Consider the following 23,328-nt stretch of genomic DNA (forward strand, 5'->3'; position numbering starts at 1 on the left):
TTCTGGAGGAGCTGGAATAGGGGCTGCAACCTGGTGCATTCGAGTTAGGCATGCGCCAGGTTCTCCCTCACGCTGCAAAAGGGGCAGGCCTCAGGTGTAGGGGTGAACCGCGCCAGGTGCACGCCCACGCTCAAATAAATGTAAGTTTCTCTTTCCTCCCTGGTCCAAAGGAACTCTTTAAAGGCTCACAACAATGTGGAAAGCATAACACCCCAAGTCTATATTCTCTACTCTGAGGAAAATTAGTATATTATTTGCTCTAGCACTATGGATTTTACATTATTTACCAAGAGTGCACTGTTGATGAGATAATAACAGCCTGCTCTACATTTGTGAATCAGTTAAATTTGCATGAAAATGCACATCACTTTTGTTCACTGCAATTTTTTCCTTTACTTAAAAGTTGTTTTCTTTTTAGGGCTGATGTCTGTAAATTGAAATTTGAAGGGAAGACATTTTATGTGCTTGGAACTCAGAAAGAGGTTGGATATTAGTTTTATACTAAATTTGTATGAGTGATTTAGATTTAGTTTTAAAAAGTCACTAGTGTATTTTAATTTTAAAACAGGTTTTTTAACAGATGGTTTGACAAATTGTATTTCATATATTGTAGATTACATGTAAAATAAAAATAAACTTGTGATTGTTTATTGTTTGAGAAAAAGGTATCTAACTTGACAAAGGAATTAGATCTGACAACACCTATTAGGTTAATCTAATCCAACCATGCAGTGCAGGGATTTTTCTGTATAATTTGTTCCCTAGTGTTTACCTAGTCTAGTTTTAAGGGTCAAATTATCTAAATGTGGGAATTGCACCAGCATAAAATAGGAGCCCCTGACCCCTATGGTTAAATTTTCAAGTGGGCTATGTCACAGGGTGCAGACTCACCCAGCAGCACCTCCTGCTGGTCATCATCAGGGAATTAGCATCCAGCCTCCAGAGCGCCTCCTTCAGGCCAGCGTCTCGCCGCCCCTGGCCCCCATGTCCCTCCTGGACCCTGGTGCCCTTGTTTTGGGTGCTGCCCCCTGGCAGTACCTCCACAGTTCTGGGTCTCCCCCTCCCATGTGAACCTCCACCCACTATCTCCACCTCACCTCCATCTTAGGCTACTGCCAGTCACCAACTAGCCCCTCTGCTCCCTGGGGCAGACTGCAGTATAAGCCACTCATTAGAGGCGAAGGGGTTTGGACCTGCTGCCTCTACAACCCCCATACCTAATAGGGCTTTCCAGGCTGGAGCTCCCAGCTCCTCTGGCTCTGGCCCTTCCCCAGCCCTGCGCATCCTGCTCAGCAGTTTGTAGCCAGGCCCTTCTCCCTGTGCCTATAGAGGGAGACTCTCCTGAAACTTCTGGCTCAAAGCCTTTATAGACCAGCTGGGCGCTGATTGGGGCATGGCCCTCAGCTGCCACCATTTCCCCCAATCAGCCAGGGTTTTACTTCCTTCCCCAGCCCCAAGGATTGGGCTTTTCCAATCCTTTCAGGGCTGGAGTGGGTGCTCACCTTGCTACAGCTGTTACAGGGTGGACTGGGATTTTTAGGAGGGAACTGGCAGGCCACTTGAGCCTTATTAATAGTCTAACTATGGGGCCTGACAGAGGGCAACTGGTTTCTAGAGAGAGGGGGAACCAGGGAGAGGATGCTGTGGTTGTTACTGTAAAAGAGCTGCAGTGAGCAGAAGGCTCCTGCAGTGACTCTGAGAAACCAGGGGACCAGCAAAGGGGGTTTGCCTGCTGATGTCTACACTAGAACAAAAGACCCGTGGCCCAGCCATAGCTGGCTCAGGATCCACTGACTGGGGCTTGCTGGGCTCAGGCTGTGGGCTTAAAGATAGCTGTATAGATGCTCAGTCTTGGGCTGGAGCCCAGGCTCTGGGATCCTACCCCCTCTTTGGGTCCCAGAGCTCGGGCTCCAGCCTGAATCCAGATGTCTACACAGCAGTTTTACAGTCTCACAGCTGAAGCCCTGTGAGCCTGAGTCAGCTGACTGGGGCCAGCTGTGGGTGTTTAACTGCTGTATAGATATACCCTCAGAGCCAGAGAGAGTTGGACAAAGCAGACATGGATCAGTGGAAGACTTGAGTTAAGAGGAGCCTTGGTGTGATTCCTTGAATTATGTTGGGATTTTGAGGACAGTTTGAATTATTTTGACTTTTATGTTAATAAGCCAGAACCCAAGAAAGGCTGCTGCTGTTTGACTTGTGAAACCTTCTGGGAGTTGAGTCCAGAAAGGCAAACTGAAGCTGGGTGCTATAGAGTCACCCCAGACACAAGAAGCACTCAGGAGGCAGCTGATCCTGTTACATGGGCCTTAAATCAGACTTGAATTTTAAAGTCTCTTGATTGTTTGGGAGCCTTCTGATTTGAGGTGCATCCTGCTGGACTCCCAAGCAGCTGAGTGGGAGAACTGCAGACTTGTGGGAAAAGCTCACTATCTAGTGTCTGTATAGTTAGTTTCTTCTAGTATTTGTTCATTCTCCGGTGTTCTGACCACAGAGGCTCTGCCTAGAGCATACCTCTTAACCTGCCCATGACCTTCAGGCTGGTAGAGTAATGCAGGTCAGAGTGATGTTGGGCATCGCTGTCTCTAAGGCTATGGCCATGTTGAGGACCACAATCTAGACGGGGGAGGGAGGATGGAAGAAAGAAGCTAGACACAGGGAACCAGAAACTAGAGGGGGAATATAGAATGAGCCATGGTATGGGGGGAGTCAGTCCAGGGAAATAGGGAGATTTAAATGAGGAAAGCTGGTTGGGGGTGGGGGAAGCTTGAAGTAGTGGATAAAGAGTCAAAGATAGGGATGGACATAGTAGTGAGGAAGAGAGCCGGTCAGCAGGGAGAATGGGTAGCCAGAGAGACGGAAGGAGGACGGGGGGGAGGGCCTATGTGGAGAACAAGAACAAGAGAGGAGAACATAGTGGAAAGTCAAGGGGGAGCCAGGTCAGAGGGTGGGGGGAACTCAAGAAGGAAGTGATGGCTTTGAGGGAGAGAATTTATTATCTTTATATGCAGAAGAAGCAAAGAATTCAAGGATTTGACAGGGGAGTTGAGGTAATGCATATTCATTAAATATGAAAATTGGGATGTTGCTTCATTTGCGTAAAACTCAGCTTTCTCTACCTACAGCTAAAATGGGTATGACCTTGAGTCCATTTCTCTCTTAACAAATCACTCAACCATCTCCTTCTCCCCCACAAAAGTAGCTTGGTTATGTGAAAAATCCATTTTCACAGATAGAGGGGAAAATCAAGTGCAAATGGGTTGCAATGAAGTGTGGATTGATGTCACTTAGGAAAATTTGGTCCTAAATGTTTCTAGTGGACAGAGTTTCTATCCGTTCCACAGTCTCAAAGAATTCAACTTTTATGTTTTTTCTTATTTCTTTTTTCTACACTTAGAAAAAGGCTATGTTGTCATTTCATACCTCTACACCAGCAGCCTGCAAGCATCTTTGGAAGTGTGGGGTGGAGAACCAGGCTTTTTATAAGTAAGTAAATCTACATCAGTTCATCATTGTAAAAGGAAAGCGTGTGAACTAGGGTAGAAGATGGTTCCATGTGAAATTTTCTATGTGTCTTTAACAGGATGGAAGACAAAAACAGTATTGCTGCATCATTAAATGTAGATGCCAAAAAAGCATATTTGGATAAATATGCAAATTGGTATACTAGGAGGTGAGGTAGTACTTCATTACAAACGAGGATAATAGTTGAGGAGGCATTTGGTGCTTTTTAGGGTGGAGGATCAAGAACTTTCTTCCAAATAGCCTGTATTAGCTAAGATTGTAGCAGCAATGTGTAGCTAAGTGAACAGGATGACAGACCAGGAGTCAGGGAACATGGATATTACTCTTGGTTCAGCTGTTGACCACCTCTGCAAACTTGAGCAAGGCACTTAACTGTTCTGTTTCTGTTTCTCCTCTGAGTAACATGGTGAGAATAATTCTACCTACCTCTGTTAAGTGCTTTGAGATCTATGCTAGGAGAGTGCTGAGCCGTAAGTATTATTCTTACGGGCATTTTTGAATAAACATTATTTTCCAGTGAAGCCACAAGGGCTGGTAACTGGTGACTAGGAATTCCACAGCATGGGTTAATAGACTTCAAAAAGGTGGACCTGCTGTTGGATGCATTTGGGAAAGTTGCCACTCATCTAGTTCAAAAAGTAAATGGCTATAAATCAGTTGCAAGAGAAGGAAGAAGTCCAGAAACTATCCCCTCTCTTACACCTCAAAAGATACCGTGCAGATAAATCATCAAAGGTACTCATTCATTTTTTTCCTTTCCCCAGTTTACTTAATTAGATCTTTCGCCTTGTATACTAACATTTCCCTTTGGGCATGTTCCTTTTATTCCTGCTACTTTGAGTTTCTTTACAGCATCTGGCATACTTTGTTTTGTAAAAATGCTGTGTCTTTGGTGCTTGCAAAGTAGCCAGCACTGAGGGGAGGGGGAATGACTTGTGACTGGGGAGATAGAATTTGTGTCTTAACAAGGTTGTTAATTATCTGTTTTATGTTGAAGCAGATTCTTTCTTTCAGTTTAACACGGATGCAACAGTGTATTGAATGAAAGGCATAAAATATAGACCTGTTACAATATAGCCATTACTTTAGTTATATTCCATTTGAAAACTATGTTTGAAGCTGAATCATTACAGAGGTTCTACTTAAGAACATTCTTCACCTTTAGACAGTAGGAGCTGTCAAAGTATGAATGTCCAATGTGGACTGGTATAAAATATCATCTGACATTTTGCTGTCCAAGTAGCAATGTTCATAATGTGGGTCTCAGGCATCATTACCCCATCTACTCTTTTCCTTGCCACACTCTCCATGTGGCTTCCATACAACCCTGTGAGGTTGTTTCGTCAAGTTTTTGAAAATATACTCTCCTGTTTCATTTCAGTGTCTGTAGACCGAATGGAAGTATGTTACTAATTGAGTAGGTGAGGATTGGAAGTAGCATTCCATGGACAGGAGTACACTGGTAGATTAGATTAGTGGTTGCTATAAATAAACAGTCTACAGAGTTAAAGTGAAATGAAGATAGGTTGCATAGCATTGCAAACCATCTACACTCAAAACCTACTAATGTGCTACAAGAAAGAAGGAAGTATTTCCTTAGCCTGATGGAGGAAGTTGACGGATTTTTCTGGCTGTTTCATTAATGAGTAATGTGGGAGAATGTGAAGATTCATGAAGACATTATAAAATTGATAACAGAGCTGAGGAGACCAGAAAAGAGCCAGTAGAGCCAGAAGACTGCAAAGTCAGGGAGATGAGAGGAGCACAAGGGGGCCATAGACAGTAAAGAAAGCTGGCCCAATGGCTCATAGGAAAGAGTCAAAAAGAAGCCTGGAGGGACCAAAGAAAACTGTGAACCAAAGCCTAGGATAATAGTATAGAACCAGCAAAGACAGATTTGGGATTCAGAGAAACCTCCCACCTTTTCACCCAGAATTGGGGAATTTTAAAAAATTGCTGGTGTTTCTGAACATAAAGTTCTTTATGAAATTGGACGTTGCCAATTAAGTAGTGGAACGCCAATTCTGGGCCTGGCAAACAAGCACAGACTGGTGGGACTGCATAGTGTTGCAGGTATGGGATGATTCCCAGTGGCTGCAAAACTTTCATATGTGTAAGGCCACTTTCATGGAACTTTGTGAGTTGCTTTCCCCCGCCCTGAAGCACAGGAATACCGAGATGAGACCTGCCCTGAGTGGCAATAGCCCTGTGGAAGCTTGCAACACCTGACTGCTACCGGTCAGTCAGGAGTCAATTCGGAGTGGGAAAATCTACAGTGGGGGCTGCTGGATCCAAGTAGCCAGGGCAATCAATAACTTGTTAACAAAGGTAGTGACTTTTGGAAATGTACAGCTCATAGTGGATAGCTTTGCTGCAATGGGGTTCCCTAACTGTGGTGGGGCGATAGACAGAACCCATATCCCTATCTTGGCACCGGACCACCTTGCCAAACAGTACATAAAGTGCACTGTAAGTGCATAAACTTACCCTAGGGAGGTGGTGGAATCTCCTTCCTTAGAGGTTTTTAAGGTCAGGCTTGGTCCTGCTTTGAGCAGGGGGTTGGACTAGATGACCTCCTGAGGTCCCTTCCAACCCTGATATTCTATGATTCTAAGTGATACAACAGCATAATATTTGTGCAGCCCTGCTGAAAGTCTAACCAAGATAAAATTGGACTCTATGAATAGTTCTACTTTGGAACATTACATACAGTACAAACCCTGTAGACTGGCTACACAAAATTACTTACAATCAATTTGCTACCCAAAAAATATTTTCATTTAAAAAAAAACCAAACAGACTTGCATGCAATTCCTGCTGGTGAGACATTCCCTTGGTTAAATTTGAATCATGATTTCAAGCTTTCTTTTCAACCATAACAAGTAGAAACTTCACTCTTTTAAAAATGAAGGCTGAGATTCTGTTCTCTTCATGTGACTCTAGGAGCTAGGGACCTAGACATGCCTATCCCTTAATCATGCCTTGTATTAAAATATTTGTGTGATTATTTGCACACAGCTATAAATAAGAGTTTCTTCAAGGTTGGGGAAGAAATATGAAATCCACCTGACATTTCAAAACTACAAAATAGCAGAGAGGTTGGCATATCTGGAGCCATATTGTTCCTTGATGTTCATAAGCCAGACCCCCTCCCTCCCTCAAGCTCTGATTAATGTAGCCAAAGGCTGTTGCATGCTGATTCAGTGACCGGACTAGGTAGACTCTACACGTACATAGACTGTGTGAAGACACAGAAAATGTGTTTTCTGGCTGTTTTCTGAGTGAGGAACTCCTGTTCTTTTGTTTCATATTTGTTTCAGTAATACCAGCATGCTTACTGCAGCATCCATGTGGGGAGTCCTTGTGTGGCTTGCTGGAGGAAAAAGGGTTTGTGCCACTTTAAGGGGCCCTCCCCTTACAATGGGTAGTAGAAGGGGAGGGAGGGAAAGTTTACCAACATGGAACAGGAAAGGGGAGAGGAGCAAGAAGCGGTTGGGACAGGTCTGGGGAGGGCACTGCCCTTCCTGCTGACTGAGAGAGTGAGGGCTGGGTATTTATATCCCAGGCAGTCCCAAAAAAGCCTTCTCTTACCCAGATCAGGCTGGCATTCGCACCCATGAATTTGTAAAAGGGCCAGGTTTCCTCATTACTCACTATGCTAGTTGCCCTTTTCTTTGGGGGCTGGGAAATAGTTTTTCCCTCACCACCAAATGGCCGAGGTTGTGCAGGGTACTTGTCTTCCCCATAGCAGGTCTGGGACCTGGTGGGATGGGTGTGTATTTGTGTGTGAGGGGTGATTAGGCTATAATGTCACAATGTAGTACATAAAACTTATGGCAGATGTCCATAATGGAAGGGATACAGTTATCAGATAAAATGGACTGGAAAAGGATTTGAAGGAAAGCATCCCTTAAGGAAGCTGAGGGAGGGGGATTTTGGGGCTACTGTGTCTCACAGCAGGGAGACGGTTCCCCCTCCTCCTTTTATAGCCCCCGTTCACTTCCAACAGGGGGAGCCTGGCAGGATTCCAGTAATGGACTGGTTGGGACCAGGTGAGGATTATATGGAAATGATTAAGCAAATTATGATGATCTGCACTGTACCATTTATTGCCAGGTTCTTCCAGATTTTTAGGTGAATAAAGATGTGGCCTTATTAAACCACATCCATTACCTCCTGTCCTTCTGGCATGGCTAGGCAGTGTGGAGGTAACCACATCTCTGTCCTAGTCCTCCCATGTACAGGATATTGTAAGAACCCTTGCTGGGTTCTATGGTGGTTGGTTCACATGGTGTATATATAAACTTCTACGGGTCCTGTAGGCACACGTTTCTATGGTGGTTGGTTCACATGGTGTATGTATAAACTTCTACGGGCCCTGTAGGCACATGTTTTACTTTCTTGCTCTGTTATCCAGATAATCACTCATTGGTATGCAGTCTTTCCATACTATCTAAATTGTGAGATAACTCTGTTATGTTTCACATGTAATTTTATGTTGAAATTATTACACATACCACTACAAAAGTTTTAAACTGCCAATTATAGAATATTCTGGTATAGTAGAAGAATAACACAATTGGTCATTTGTCTTGCTCATTTCTGTATATTAAGTTGCTTTTTACACTTTTTGAAAATGTGACAACCATGTACTCTTCTTTTTCTGGAAGGTATGCAAAATCAAGTCAGATCAAGACGATGTCCAGCAGCAAAATATTTTTTAAAGGCAGTAGATTTCGATATAGGTATGCACTTTCTTGTCCTTATGTTTTTTTTAAGATTAACCATTCCGAGGGTGGAAGAGAGCTTGGAAAATTTTTAATGGGAAATTGAGCCTTTACCTCTAGGGTTCCTAATGCAGGTCAGTAGGGATTCAAAGCCTGATTGCTCTTCACTGTCTTTTATGAAATTAGTTGGTGGTTTCATTTAGATCGTAGTGAACAGTGTTTCACATAAGAAAAAAGCCACAATATCCTTTGTTGCAGTCTCAAGACAAGACAAAACTTGGATAGCATAGAGATTGAACTACTCTCACCAGATGCTTCTAGAATCAGGGTAGACATACCTTGGTGAGACAGCGGGGTGAAACTCATGCTGACACAGCTCTTCTGTACTTGTTCTGCAGATAAATGATCTCCTGTATTTTCAGGGGGAGCACTACATTGATTTCTGATAAATTAAAAAATAAAAGTACTCTGGTATCCTGTCTTCTAAAAATGTGTTGCTTTTCTTTGTGGCCATTTTAATAGTTCATGTTACAGCTACATATTAATGTTAACATAAATTAAAAAAATCCCTCAAAAGTTGCTTGAGTATTCGAATTCATAAAAAGAAAAGGAGTACTTGTGGCACCTTAGAGACTAACCAATTTATTTGAGCATAAGCTTTCGTGAGCTACAGCTCGCTTCATCGGATGCATAGTGAGCTGTAGCTCACGAAAGCTCATGCTCAAATAAATTGGTTAGTCTCTAAGGTGCCACAAGTCCTCCTTTTCTTTTTGCGAATACAGACTAACACGGCTGTTACTCTGAAACCATTCAAATTCATGTTTCCTTACAGTGGAAAGGTCGCCAAAGAGGTTGTTGAAGCAAGCTCTAAAATCCAGAGAGAGCCTCCTGAAGTGCACAGGTATGTTTTGATATTTTAACTTTAAGGACCAAAGAAGATGAGTCTGCTTTACACAGAAAAAGTCACTTTGGTTACTATGGGACAAAGGGACCATCATTCTGAGCAGCCATTTGAGACAATCAATCCTAATGGAAGATGCTAAGTTAGTATAATACAAGTGTCTCTATCACTTTTTCTGTCCTAGGTAAGGGAGTTGAATCAGTATTGACCTGAAATTCCTTTTAATCAATCAGTAAAATAGTTCACTGGCCTCTGTATCACCAGGTAGGAAGTATGATCCTGGGAAAAAAATCACCTGCATTTCAGCCCCAGTCATTGACCTGTTTTTAATTTTTTAGGAGGAGGGATTTATGTAGCAACTTATCCACTGACTTAAAAACCAGTTTAAAGAGAGAGGAGAATAGTTCTTCTCATCTGGGAAAAAGTTCTCTGGTTTGCTTTTTCTAAAGCTATACTGTTGTACCTTTGAAAATAGACAGGTGTCTTCCTGAGACATGTCACTCATTGTACAGCCAGCAGGAGTTGATCAGACCCTGATCAAAACAAATGGAAATGGAAAACTTGCACAAACTCCATGATTAGAGACTAAGCAGAAGAAAGGAAAGAAATGCCACGAGGAAAAGAAACACTTCAGAAAGCTTGAAAAACATATTTATTGTGTCAGAGACCAGAGTGATTGCTTAATTTTCTGCATATTTGCAGCCACAGCCAGTGTAAAGTTAATTTTCCATTACTTTTGTGTGTGGAGTTTGTGTGATTTTTTTTTTCGTTGTGTCCTGAAATACCAGCTATCCCTTGGTGAAGCGTGGAGCATTGCCCTAAGTTAGGCTCTTAATAATGTCTAAAAGGTAATCTTCATAAAGATTCAGTTGTGTTGCCCTTAACATGGGTATACATGGTTATTGAATAACATTAACCAGGTTACATTTAAATGATGCGCCAAACGGAGGGTCTAAAAATTAGGTGTCTAAATACGAGTATACAAAAATAAGTGGGCAGGTCTTCCATTGAGATTGAATGCACTATTTAAGTGTGCAAGTGCACATTAACATAGGAGATCCATATGATTGTCCAAGTTGTCTTGATTTATTCTTTGCTGTCCATTTTCTATCAGTCCGTTCTGAGGGATAAATATGATTTTGATTTTTTTGTTAAAGATTTCTTTTGCATTTGGCTTTTCTGTGTTTTAAAGCATTGCAAAAATAATATAAGTGAACGGTGACAAAATACATAACTTCTGTTGCCTACGCTGAGGGTTTACTCTACATGGCACAAAATTGCTGCATGATTTCTTTTGATAACTATTTTAAGTAGTGTGTAATTTTGTGATGAGAAGAATATTGCTTTAGTAGAATGTGGGCAAGTACCCTTCTCAGCCTATACTGAAACAAGGTCCACACACTATGTGGAATCGGAAACTTGCCCTCATTCGAGTGTTTGGCTCTTTTAACAAAAACCTTTACAGCATACTACTGGGGCTCCTGCCTACAACCTGTTCTATTAATTTAAATAGAATATATAGCCCAAAGGTGTTAGTATAACCCACTCACTGTCCAGTGTTTAAACAAGGTTCGGGGTTTGGTATACGGAGACCTCAGCCTGCTTAGCACCATGGCAAACACATCATTAACAAAAATTATTTTACCCTTTTATTAAAGATGAAGAAAAGAAGGAAAAAATGTTGAAGCACTTGAACTGTAAAGTATTAAGTGAGGCCTTCATTTTAACAACATCCCTTTTCACTTTCCATTTCCCTTTAGCTGGAGTGAGTTTTTAGAAGGAAAAACCACCTTGTCTGACAGTCTCTTAGACAGTATGGTAGATGAGATGGTAATGACTGTCCTTTGGGGGAAAAGAGAAGCTAGTTGAGATGGCTTGGAGCTGCTACTGTTGCTGTTAAGGTCTGATCCCATAGGCACCGACTGTGTGGGTGCTCCAGGAAAAAAATTAGTGGGTGCTTAGCATCCACTGGCAGCCAGCTCCCTCTCCCCCCCCCGACGCCCCCCCCCAGCGCCTCCTGCCCGCTGGCAGCCCTGCCGATCAACTGCTCCCCCTCTCTCCCAGTGCCTCCTGCCCACCGCAATCAGCTGTTTCACAGTATGCAGGAGGCGCTGGGGGGAAGGGGGCGAAGCTGGGATGGGGCATGCTTAGGGGAGGGGCGGAACTGGGTGGGAAGAGGCAGGGCTGGAAGAGGCGGGCGGGGGACTTGGGAAGTGGGGTGGGGGCATGGCCTGGGGCAGGGCAGGAAGAGGTGGGACAGGGGTGGGGGCATGAGGGAAGGAGCGGGGTGGGGATTGAGCATCCCGTGGGTCCATAGGAAGCCAGTGCCTATGTCTGATCCTGTTTCATCCCAGGTGGTGGTTGGGATTCATCTGGAAACATTTGAGGTGGTGATGGGGTGTGTGTGTGTGTGTGTCTCTGGTCAGGACATCTCTCAGGATTAGGACAAAGAAGGTCCGGGGTCAGAGGAGATAGTGGGGATAGCAGCTTGGGTGGTGAAGCGTCCTCCACTAGCCAGTTTTGTTCCTGAAAGTCCTTTTGTTTAAGGACCCACAAAGGGAGTGATTGGTGGAAGAGCCTATCCCCTCATTATTTTGTCCACCCATAAGACGTAGTTTTTGACACACCAATTTTGGTTCACTGATTTCTGGTTCCATGCTTTTCTTGTTTACCAAGCATGATCTGAACAGAGTCCTTGATTTATATCAGTAGGCCTTTTTGTATGGACTAATTCGGTCTGTCTGATTCCCTTTCGTACTTTTTCCCATCAACATTTGTTGTTCTAAGTTACTGTGACATCTTACGAACTTTCACTCACTTCTTATAGTTAACTCACAACTACAGTAAATATGTGGGCCCAATTATCACAACAACCCAAAATATCCTCTTGAAAGAACCACTCCATTCTTCTTTGAGAGATGTCCCTGTGAGTGCCCACTCCAGGTGTTGGTGTGTGCCTTTGCTCAGAGATTTTTACAGCAGTACCTGTGCAGTACCTGCCCATGCATGGTGCCTGCCTCATGCACCGATGGTGCCTCAATATTGTGTGCTCGTGGCCCGGGCTCCTCAGTTCCTTCTCTACTGTCCCCAGCCTGAGACGGAGCTCAGCAGTCTCACTCAAGGATTTTCACTTTTAGACAGTCAGTTGTTTATACAGTTTATCTAGTATTTTAATCCAATAAGTTGGAAAGAATTTTCTGTAGTATCTGGCTGATGAATCTTGCCCATATGCTCAGGGTTTAGCTGATCTCCATATTTGGGGTCAGGAAGGACTTTTTCCTCCGGGGCAGATTGGATGAGGCCCTGGAGGTTTTTCGCCTTCCTCTGTAGCATGGGGCACGGGTCAGTTGCTGCTCCTTGAAGTCTTAAAACCACGATTTGAGGACTTCAATAGCACAGACATAGGTGAGAGGTTTTTTGCAGGAGTGGTGGGTGAAGTTCTGTGGCCTGTGTTGTGCAGGAGGTCAGAAGGGACCATTATGATCATCCAGTCTGACCTAATATCTATGAAAAAAAAGTTTTATTTCCTCTCTCCCCTTTTTCTCTTAACCACCCTCCGCCCCGCCCCTTCCCAGTTTTTTTCTGTCACTCACTTAGACCGTTTATATTATGCCTGGCTTGCCAGGTTTTAAGAGATGCACTACATGCAGAGAGGCCATCCCTATCTCTGATGGCCATTCTCAATGTGTTCATTGTTTGGGGGATTCCCACATCCCCCAAAAGTGTGCCCACTGCAGTAAGCTGAAGCCTAGGGCATGAAAGGACGGAGACCTGAGGCTCAAGTTAATTTTAAAGGAGAAGTCCCTCAGACCTGTCTCTGATCCAGGTCAGGAGTTCTACTCAAGACAAAGCCCGCCTAAGTCCCCGAAGGATTAAAAATGGCCAGCTTCATCACCTCACAGAAACCAGTCAGCCTCCAAATGGTCTCCAAGCAAGTCTCCGGCTCAGCACATATGACACTCTGGGCACCTCCGGTACCATGCATACTACAGCTGCTGCCAGTATGCACTGCTCCAGTGTCTAGGCTACAGGCTTAAAGTTGCCTGCCTCTTCTAATACGCCACTGCTCAGCACTGCAAAGGACTCGGTGCCAACTCAGCTGAGTCTGCCCAGGCCACACAACTACGGTTGCTGTTGTGGCACCCACACCTGAACCACCTATGCAGACGCATACGGTGCCGCACCAATCTGCGCTGGCTGACCCTATGGCACCGCCGCTGCACCCAGCGCAGTATATTCTGGCTTCTTCTACCTCGGCACTGCAGTTTATTCATTCGAGCGATTTGCTAGTCTCACCATCCCCCATTACTTGGTACCGGTCTCTCACTGGAACTGTCTGCATGGCACTGACAACTATCCCCTATTCCCTCTCACTTTTCTAGTGATGAGGACGATGAAGTGGAGGGAGTTTTTTCACCACACCATTCATCCCCACTTCTGACTCCTGCTAGCATGGGACCAAGGAGATCAAGGTCCTCATATTCCAGGGACTTACCACCCTGGTATGGACACCCATGGATGGCAACCTTCCCCAGACAATGGCATTACTGGAGCCCTTGGGTTTTCTACAGCAGGGACCACAGTAACCAACACAGCCCACGAAGATCTGCTTCTGAACCTGTGCACACTTTTGCAGCGGACGGACAGGAGCAATCTGCAATGGACATTAGACCGCTCGCTCAACCCTGGGACCTGTTCTTGGTTCTCACATGCTTGATGCACCAACCATTTGAGCCGCTAACAACATGCTTCCTCCTACATCTATCCATGAGAACTTAGTTTTTAGTTGTGATTACATCCACCAGACGTGTTGGAGCACTTATGGCTGACCCACCATACACTATATATTTTTTTAAGGACAAAGTCATGCTCCAAATGCATCCCTAATTTATTCCCAAGGTCCACTCGTCCTTCCACATCAACGAAGCTATCCACTTACCAACCTTTTTCCCTAAACTGCACACAAATTCTTTTGAATCAACAATGCACACACTCGACGTGCGTAGAGCATGGTTTTTTTACTTGGACAGGGCTAAGCCGTTTAGGGCTTCCCCAAAACTTTTTATTTCAATCGCAGAATGATCCAGAGGCAAATACCACCTCTACCCGGAGACTATCCAACTGGATAACAGACTGCATCTGCCTATGCTACCAACTAAAGAAGATGAATCCTCCAACTTCTTTTAGGGCACACTCCATCAGATCTGTGTCAACATCTGTGGCATTCTTACATAACATTCACCTCACAGATATTTGCAAAGCTGCCACCTGGGCTTCAGCGCATACCTTTACTAAACATTATGGTCTTACTCAGAAACCCCTGACCGACACTTGAATGGGCCGAGGTGTGCTGTCTACAGCTTTCTTACCAGATCTGAAGTCCCTACCTCCTTAAGAGAGACTGCTTTTCAGTCACCTGGAGTGGAGCATCCACAGGGACATCTCTTGAAGAGGAGGAGGAGGAGGTTACTCGCCTATGCAGTAACTGACGTTCTTTGAGCACTGTGGGTGCTCCACTACCCACCCTCCTCCCCTCCACTTCGGAGTGTGGAGTGGTCGCCATTGTAGAGAAGGGACTGAGGAGCTTGGGCCGCGTGCGCGATATCAAGGCACTGTCAGCATGTGAGGTAGGCACCGCACATGTGCGGCCCTTGCGGGTACTGCTGTAAAAATCTCTGAACGAAGGGGCAGGGATGCATCAACGCTTGGAGTGGAGCACCCAGAAGGACGCGCATCTCGAAGAATGTCAGTTACTGCACAGGTGAGTTAACGTCCTTGTCTTCTTAACACATGACTAAGATAGTGAGCCAAGTGGCTGAGTGAGTCAGTTAGAACCTTCTTTACCTTCCCTAACAAGATCAACACTTGCTAACAGGGAAGGCTGTACCAAAGAGCTAATAATAATAATAATAAACAACTAATAAAAACCGATTGAAGGCACGGTGTAGAGACAGTGTCTGGAGTGAGAGCTGTTCCTCATGTAGTGACGAGAGTGGCAGAAAACACTCATGGTTTATTCTTAAGTCTACACATCCAAAACCATAGAAGATCCTTGACCCAGTCCCAAAGACAGTGGAGCATGGTTCTTCAGCAAAATGATTAGCATTCTCTCTCTAAGGGGCTGTATTCTCCTCACTGCTGTGCAGCGTAGAGTGGAGCAGTAAAGCTGAAATGCAGTATAAAATGAGAAGATGTGAGGCTAAATGAAGCAGGAAGCCCCCCTACTGCAGAGCCACTACTGGCCCCTCTGCAGCACTTCAGATGCAGAGCCACTATTCAGCCAAGGGTGTGATCTAATAGATAGGGGAGGAGTCAAAGCATATTCACTGTTAGTGGAATGTTCTCCTTGGGGGCCCATTATAACTTATTCAAAATTATTTTGAGGCAAGGGTAAAGGCAGTTGTATTTATTTTGTAATGATTTCTTGTGAACAAACTGATGCTGTTTATCTTTGCTTTTAGAACCAGCATTCCTCAGAGTTGTAGCTCTCATTCCTTGAATAAACAACTCATAATCAATATGGAACCATTGCAGCCCCTCCTCCCTTCTCCAAGTGAGGAAGAAGAGGTTCCTTTAGATGAAGGTGAGTCAATTACCTCACTGGTTCATACTCGAAATCATAACTGTTATAAACTGTTATTAAAACATTCCTGTGCACATGGAAAGATTAATTAAAGGTGCAATATCAACTTAGTAAGTGTGGAAATAGCTGTACAGTTACCACTAGGAATTACACTATTAACTCCTCAGTGCACCGTATTGAAAAATTATTACTAATTCTGAGAGCTGTGTGGTATGAAAGCTCCATGCAAGTAGCATGACTTAAGAATAATTGTCTTGGTGAGGAATTAATGGGGATAACAGTTTGGAGATCCTCAGGTGAAAGGCACTCAAAACACACACACACACAGCCTCACAACATACCTGCAAAATAGGTAAGAAGTATGGGGATCATTCCACTAAATAATGACATGCAACGAACTCTGTGATGGAATATGGCAGCTGTTTGAGATTGCACTGCAAAACTACATAGAATTTAAGGACATAGTGAAGAATACCAGCCCAAATTCTCTGCTAATGTAACTCCATTGACTCCTGTGGACATTACTCTGAGGAGACTCTGAACATTTGAGTATATTCTTTATGTAAAGAGGATGTCTACATGTTTGCTTATTCACTGCTTTTTCTCCACATTCTGCACCTAACTCTCAGATGAAGTGTTCATTAAAGATCCCATAGCATGGTTTTTAAAAGTAAGGGTATGAATCTTAACATCTTGGCTTAATTTCAACATACATAAATACATTATTTCTACCTAAAAATTCCCCCCCTGTAGATTCAATAGAAGTATGGAAAGCCAATGGTATTTCACCAGAGAATTAGATTTCATTGGGCTGGAGATCAAATAATTTGTGGTTTCGCATTGCTGCAGCAGGAAGTACTAGAAATCTCACAAGTGTGTCTGTTTTTTCATAAGAGTTCTACCTTCCTTTAACAGCCCCCAAAAGTGAAATCTTGGCTGTATTGATGTCAATGGGAATATTGCCTGTTACTTCAGTGGGGTCAGGATTTCATCCAAAGGGGTTGGATGATGTTTGGCTAAGCATTTGAATGTTTGGGTACTTAGCTAAACATCTGGTCATTCACCCATTACTGTAGATAACTATGTAATTAGTGTTAATTTACAATAAATTACTTGTTAGCTACGGCTTTGAAAGGTGTGTATTTATGGTGACTTCTTTATCTGGTTCCCAGATAACCACCAAATACTGTGTTACTAGAAGACAGAATTACCACAATTACAGAATAATCCACCTTGTTACTTGTAAAAAAACAGTCTTTTTTGCAAAATCAGCTAATGTCCCATCTAGGGTTTCCTAGCTGCAGAAGTATATATAGCTGGAGCAGCTGAATTTACTGTTGGTTATGATGAAAAGTGTGCAGTAGTGAAATCCAATTTTGAAAACTGTCAAGGGTAGTGCTCACTGAATAATGTTGATACACTTCAAATAAATAACATGTACAGTTCAGTAGCCACCTTGACTTTCAAATAGATATTGATATAGTTACTTTAGAGGTAAAGTTGTAAGACCTAAGGCGAATGTTTGTCTATGGATTTTCTCCTAGGAGGTACCATATGCATAATTAAATTACTATGACTGCTAGTAATAATACTTAGCACTTGTATAATATTTTCCTCCATAGATCTTAAAGTGACTTTGTTATGGGGTTTGGGGTGCAATCCAGCCAAGAAGTGTCACCACTTCCTCTGCAACCCTGGATGCCTCTCAATGCTTTGCTGTTGTAGCTCCCAGCCTGAGATATTCACAACTAGCCTGCAAGCATACAGGTCACACTCTGAAGTTTCTGTGTGCTAGACAGCCCTAGTTCAGTGGCTGTGACCCCAGCAGCCTGTCTAAAGCTCCGCTCTGGCTTACACCACCAGCCTTGGTTATGTCCAGCAAGGTGATCCCACCACACTCCCAGTCCTGAATTTTCCCAAAACCATATGCTCTGTAATGTCCAGCCCTCTTGTGGACCACTCAGAGAAATAATAAGGTTAGTTTGTTCCTCTAAAGACACACAAGCACATCACAGCTTATTAACTGGGGTAAATACATTCTTCCTGGTAAACCCACACTGAATTAGCTTATAGTTAAAATAAAACAAATTTATGAATAGGACATAAGTTAAGTGATGCCAAGTAAAAGGAATAAAGGTAGAAAGGGTTGCAAGCAAATAAAAGTGAAAACATGCATTTAAAAGTCTAAACCTTAATCTGGCAAGGTATGGACTATTCAAGATGGTTTCTCTCACGAATCTTCCTTCTTCCCAGCCATGGCTGACTTTCCCTCAGTCAGAACCTTCCACAGAAGTACAAGGTGCTGTCTTTCCTTGTCTTCCTAGGTGAAAGATCTTTACCTAGACAGATTTCTCAACCATATTCAGTTTCCAGAGATTTTAGACCCTCACCCCACACCCCAAATTGAAGGACCCATCTTTCTCAGCTTGTACAAACTCCACTCCCTTGTTTCTGCCTCATGATGGAGGCCAAAGATGGCTTCTGTCTTTTCTTATATCTTCCAAGGTTCAGTGACTTCTTTTCAAGAGTCAGGATGACCTCATGCTTTTCTTCTCTTCTTGTGAACTTCCCAGTCCTTTGCTCATTTCTATGTAAATGGGGCTTCTATTGTTTTGCTTCCACCATGCTTACTTTACACAGGAGACAGGTAAATAGCTGCCTTCTCTCCTGTCTGGCAGGGAACCCATTTCTCCCTGTTTGGCCACATACTTTAATAAATAGTATCATTAAGTATCCATATATCCTCATATAGTGTTAATACAGGCATTTCACAATTATATTAATTAACAGTGTGCTATCAGCTTTCAGAAAAGATCTCATTCAGTACACTTTTTTTTATAATACAGTAATATTGTATATAAACATTTCATTTAATATTGTATATATTCAGGTAATTCAATTCACTTAAGGGTCAGCCCTCCCATCTTTATAGGGATTCTTCTGAGAGTTACCCCTCAAAGTAAAGTTCATTTAAGCTGTGAGGAAGGCAACCTCATGAGGAGAGATTAATAAGATTGGGATTTTTCAACTTGGAAAAGAGATAACTAAAGGGGGATATGACAGAGGTCTATAACAGGAGTTCGCAATCTTCATTGCACTGCAACCCCCTTCTGACAACAAAGTTACTACATGACCCCAGGAGGGAGGTGGAGACTAAGTCCCGCTGTCTCAGGTGGAGGGACAGGGGGCTGCAGTCTGAGCCCCGCCAGCCCAGGTGTGGGTAAAGTTTGGGCTTCAGCTTCAGCCCTGGGTCCCAGCAAGTCTAATGCTGGCCCTGGAAACCCCATTAAAATGGGGTTGCGACCCACTTTGGGGTCCTGACCCACAGTTTGAGAACCGCAGGTCTATAAAATCGTGACTGGTGTGAAGAAAGTAAATAAGGAAGTATTATTTACTACTTATAACACAAGAACTAGGGGTCATTGAATGAAATTACTAGGCAGCAGATTTAAAACAAACAAAAGGAAGTATTTCTTCACACAATGCACAGTTAACGGGTGGAACTCTTTGCCAGAGGATGTTGTGAAAGCCAAGACTATAACAGGGTTCAAAAGAACGGGATAAATTCATGGAGGATAGCCAGGATGAGCAGGGATGGTGTCCCTAGCCTCTGTTTGCCAGAAGCTGGGAATGGGCAATAGGGGATGGATCACTTGATTACCTATTCTGTTCATTCCCCCTGGAGCACCTGGCATTGGCCACTGTCGAAAGACAGGATACTGAGCTAGATGAACTTTTGGTCTGATCCAGGATGGCCATTCCTATGTTCTCCGGTGGAGAAGGAAGCTCTGTGCTCTTTCTTCCTCCACTTGTTAGCTTAATAGGTTTGTTTACTTCATTGTTTTTGTCTGAAGACTGGGGTGGTCAGAGAATCAAATACACATTTCTTTTTCTAAGGCAAACCTATTTACCAACTCTCCCTGCATGCCTACTTTAAACACACTTTAGTCATAATTTTAGCATATATTCATAACTCTTAATACCCACTGTGTGCTTACATCATGCAAAAATATTAATTAGTAGTGAGTTATTAGTTTTCAGATGGTACCTCACAAGGCATATTTTGTACAAAGATTATTACAATAGTGTGTAGGGTGTGACTACAGAGGTGCTTGTGTCAGTCTTATGAACAGGGGTAAGCATTAGTAGTTTCTTTACACAGATGGGGAAACAGAGTCCCAGAGCAGTTACATGACTTGTCTGTGTTCACATGGTTGATTGGTAGCAGAGCCAGCAGTAAAAACCACGTTTCTTGACTCCCAGACCAGTATTAGCACTGTCAATATTTCACCTGTTAGCCAAGCACCTCTTGCTTGTCCCTGAATTTCAATCAACCTTATACATGGTAGCTGAATGAGTTGCCCAATATGCAGTGAGTTGGTGGTTTCTTGTGTTGCCATTTTAATGAGCTCCTTGAAAATATCCCTTTGCTTCCAAAAATTGCCCGAGAGATTAATTCACAAGTTGGTCAAGTCTATGAGAAGTATGAAACTAAATTACTTGACAGAAACTGCCAGGCAATGAGGTAAATTTCATGCCAATTATTTGAAAGTTGCTAGGTAACAAAGACATCAGAGTGAACTCCAGCACAAGAAACTTTGTGTAGGTCTGAAGTTGTTCAAAATATCCTATTTGTTTGTGCGTAGGAGAATTGTTTCAGAAGAGAAAACAAACAGAATGTAGGGACTAAAAATAAATCCCCATCATTCTAACCTATCTAATGTCATTTCTAAAAATCTAAGCACATTGTGTAGACTTGCTTGTAAAATGAAATTCTCTTCCATAAATACACAAGTTGTTCAGTAATGCTGTGTGGTATTGCTAGTTTTCTCCGAGGCCAAAGCATGAATAATACAGAAGGAAGGGTGTTCTGACTGGACAAGAGGTCATGGCAGTCCATTGCAGTGCAGGCAAAAGCCAATAGACTTTGATGATGCCATAAAAATTACTGTTCTGTCAGTTAGAGAAGTTTTAAAAGTAAATAATAAAGCATTTCTGTTTAGAACAAACAAGCAGATCCGAATTTTCAAAGTTTGGTGCCCAGTTCGTCATGTGGGCACTTAAATTTGCAAATAATCATTCAAATATCAGGTTGAGATGACCTGATGCCAGTTTGAACACCCAGATGCAGAACTGGTTGCTCTATCTTAAGCCCCAAAGTTTCAAAATTATATTCTTCTTCGAGTGCTTGCTCACGTCGATTCCATTGTAGAGGTGCGTGCCCACGTGCAGGGCCATCGTATATCTTTGCCTAAGCGGTATCTGTAGGGTTGGTTGTGGCACCCTCTTGTGTGCCGCGCTCATCCATCAGTATATTAGGCACTGCCAGCTCTACGCCCTCTCAGTTCCTTCTTACTGCCCATGGTGGGTAGTCGGAGCGCCTTTCTCTTTCCTTCCAAGGGTTAGCAGTTCTTCTACTTCAGTCTTCAAGCCTTAAGGCCTTGTAAATAGTTTTACAGTAGTTAGTTAGTAGTTAGTTATTTTATGTTTTAATCTTAACTAGTGAGCTTTGACCGGAGTGCTTGCGGAATATCTCTGCTTGGTTCACTCACGTGTGCGTTGTTTTCTTCACATTGAGGGAGAGGCGGACTGGGTATTAAACCCATATACTGACCAGATTTGACCAGGGCAGGATGGTACTGCTCTGGGGTCCCAGGCTGGGAAGCTGGTAGAGAGCCTGCGTGTAACTGCAGCTGGGTGTGTCCCTACCTGTATGAATTCTGGTAAAAGTACAGGCTGGAGGGCTTTGAAGCTTTCCACAGCAGTACAGTGTGAGAGGGAGCCCAGGCTGGTGGGTCAGGGGGCTCAGTGGTACCGCAGTTGCAGGTGGCACCCCAGGGGGATCTCATCACAAGTGCCTCCACCAGCAACCGTGACCGCCCACTTGACTAGCGATCAGGCTTTGTTGGCAGCCTACCTGGCCCAGGTGTCGATTCAGGATATCTGCAGGGCCACTACCTGGTCATCTGTCCACATGTTTACGTCTCATTATGCACTTACCCAGCAAGCCCAAGACAATGCTCGCTTCAGTAGAGCAGTGTTGCAAGCCGCACTACCATGAACTCTGAGCCAACCTCCAGGGATACTGCTTGTGAGTCACCTAGAATGGAAATGACACGAGCAAGCACTCAAAGAAGAAAAAACAGTTACCTACCTTTAGTAACTGTTGTTCTTTGAGATGTGTTGCTCATGTCCATTCCATTACCCGCCCTCCTGCCCTGTTGGAGTTGCCAGCAAGAAGGAACTGAGAGGGCGTAGGGCCAGCGCCCCTGATATACGGATGCATGAGCGCGGCACTTAAGAGGGCGCTACAGCTGACCCTACAGATACCGCTAAGGCAAAAATCTCCGGCCGTGCACATGGGCACAAGCACACCTGGAATGGAATGGACATGAGCAACACATCTCGAAGAACAACAGTTATGTAAGGTAGGTAACCATTTTTTCTTGTGGATGGTTTACCAGATCAGTGCTGGAAGAGCTACAAGTATAAGGATAATATTCTTCGTACTTAGTCACACTGACTAGAATGTCTTCAGGGAAAATGATAAAACTCTGCCTATGAGTAACAGAATTGAGATGGAAATGTATCTCTAATACTTTGTTTAATTTTTTTTAAGTTGGCAAGGACCTCCTTGCCCCTTCCTGTTCCAGGTGTCAGATTTTGCACTCCCATGTGTCTTGAGCATTCAAAAGATCATTCTCAATCAATGCATTGTAACAACAAGTGCGTGAGAACCACTGGACAGAGTGCTGATTCATACAGACACAGTCTAAGTGGTCAACAGCTATAATTAAAAGCAATGGTTCTGCTAAGAGGGAGAGTGGGAAACACCCTTTTTCTGAAGCTCTACATCTTTGTCTTCATACCATTAAAACATTTTAACAAAACTACTAGGTCACATTCACAGTTTAAGGAGGACAGCTTTAAAATCTGGCCTAGTCTTCATAGGAGAACTGCCTTGAGAGGGACATTGTCAGCACCTCTCCCACCCAGCCTGTCCCAATGTGTCCTGGGCAGGCCACAATCTCATTTCAACATTATACCTTAATTATGTCCCTTCCCCCCCATCCCTGAAAGTTTTTAAAATGACAGTACTCCTGCATTTTTCAGACTAGTAACAGGTGCCTGTTTATATTGCTGAGCAACCTGAAACTTTGAAAAGTCTGACAAGATGAGAGAGAGATGAATGCAAACCCCTAGAGAAACGAGTAGATTTGTTTAAGAAATGTGCTGGGAGATGGCACTAATTATCAGGACAGTTTCCCTGGTGATATGATAGAAATGAAGGTTAATGTCTTTCTATTTACAGTTAATGGAAAATATTTTTCTTTAAAGATACTGTCCTCTCAGGAGTCTCAATGTTGAGTCTCCAACTCCCAGTGCACGATAGGGCAGAACTCCCCTAACTCACAGTTTTTATTCTCTGAGGCCATGGGAGTTAAACGTGAGACAATTAAACCTTTCACACCCTCCCAGTCACACTCCAGCTTCCACTGTCTCAGTTCCTGGAACCTCCTAGCAGGTTCTTTCTCAACCCTGGTCAGGGAAGGAGCTCTCTGCAGGTGTCCGGCTCGTCCAGTGACAGCATC

General features: G+C 43.5%; 1 protein-coding gene across 2 annotated transcripts in view; it reads left to right on the forward strand.

Annotated features, from left to right (window-relative positions):
• The window catches only part of FRMD3 (FERM domain containing 3), a 219,218-nt gene that overhangs the window by 179,013 nt on the left and 16,877 nt on the right, over window positions 1–23,328 (forward strand). For both annotated transcript variants that reach the window (XM_048849947.2, XM_075128687.1), the window contains exons 9-13: window positions 419–482; window positions 3,398–3,486; window positions 8,196–8,270; window positions 9,085–9,153; window positions 15,615–15,736. In XM_048849947.2, coding sequence (XP_048705904.1) covers window positions 419–482; window positions 3,398–3,486; window positions 8,196–8,270; window positions 9,085–9,153; window positions 15,615–15,736 — 419 coding nt within the window. The remainder of the gene's footprint in view (window positions 1–418; window positions 483–3,397; window positions 3,487–8,195; window positions 8,271–9,084; window positions 9,154–15,614; window positions 15,737–23,328) is intronic.

The sequence above is a fragment of the Caretta caretta genome, chromosome 5 (genome assembly GCF_965140235.1).
Source record: "Caretta caretta isolate rCarCar2 chromosome 5, rCarCar1.hap1, whole genome shotgun sequence".
NCBI lineage: Eukaryota > Metazoa > Chordata > Testudines > Cheloniidae > Caretta > Caretta caretta.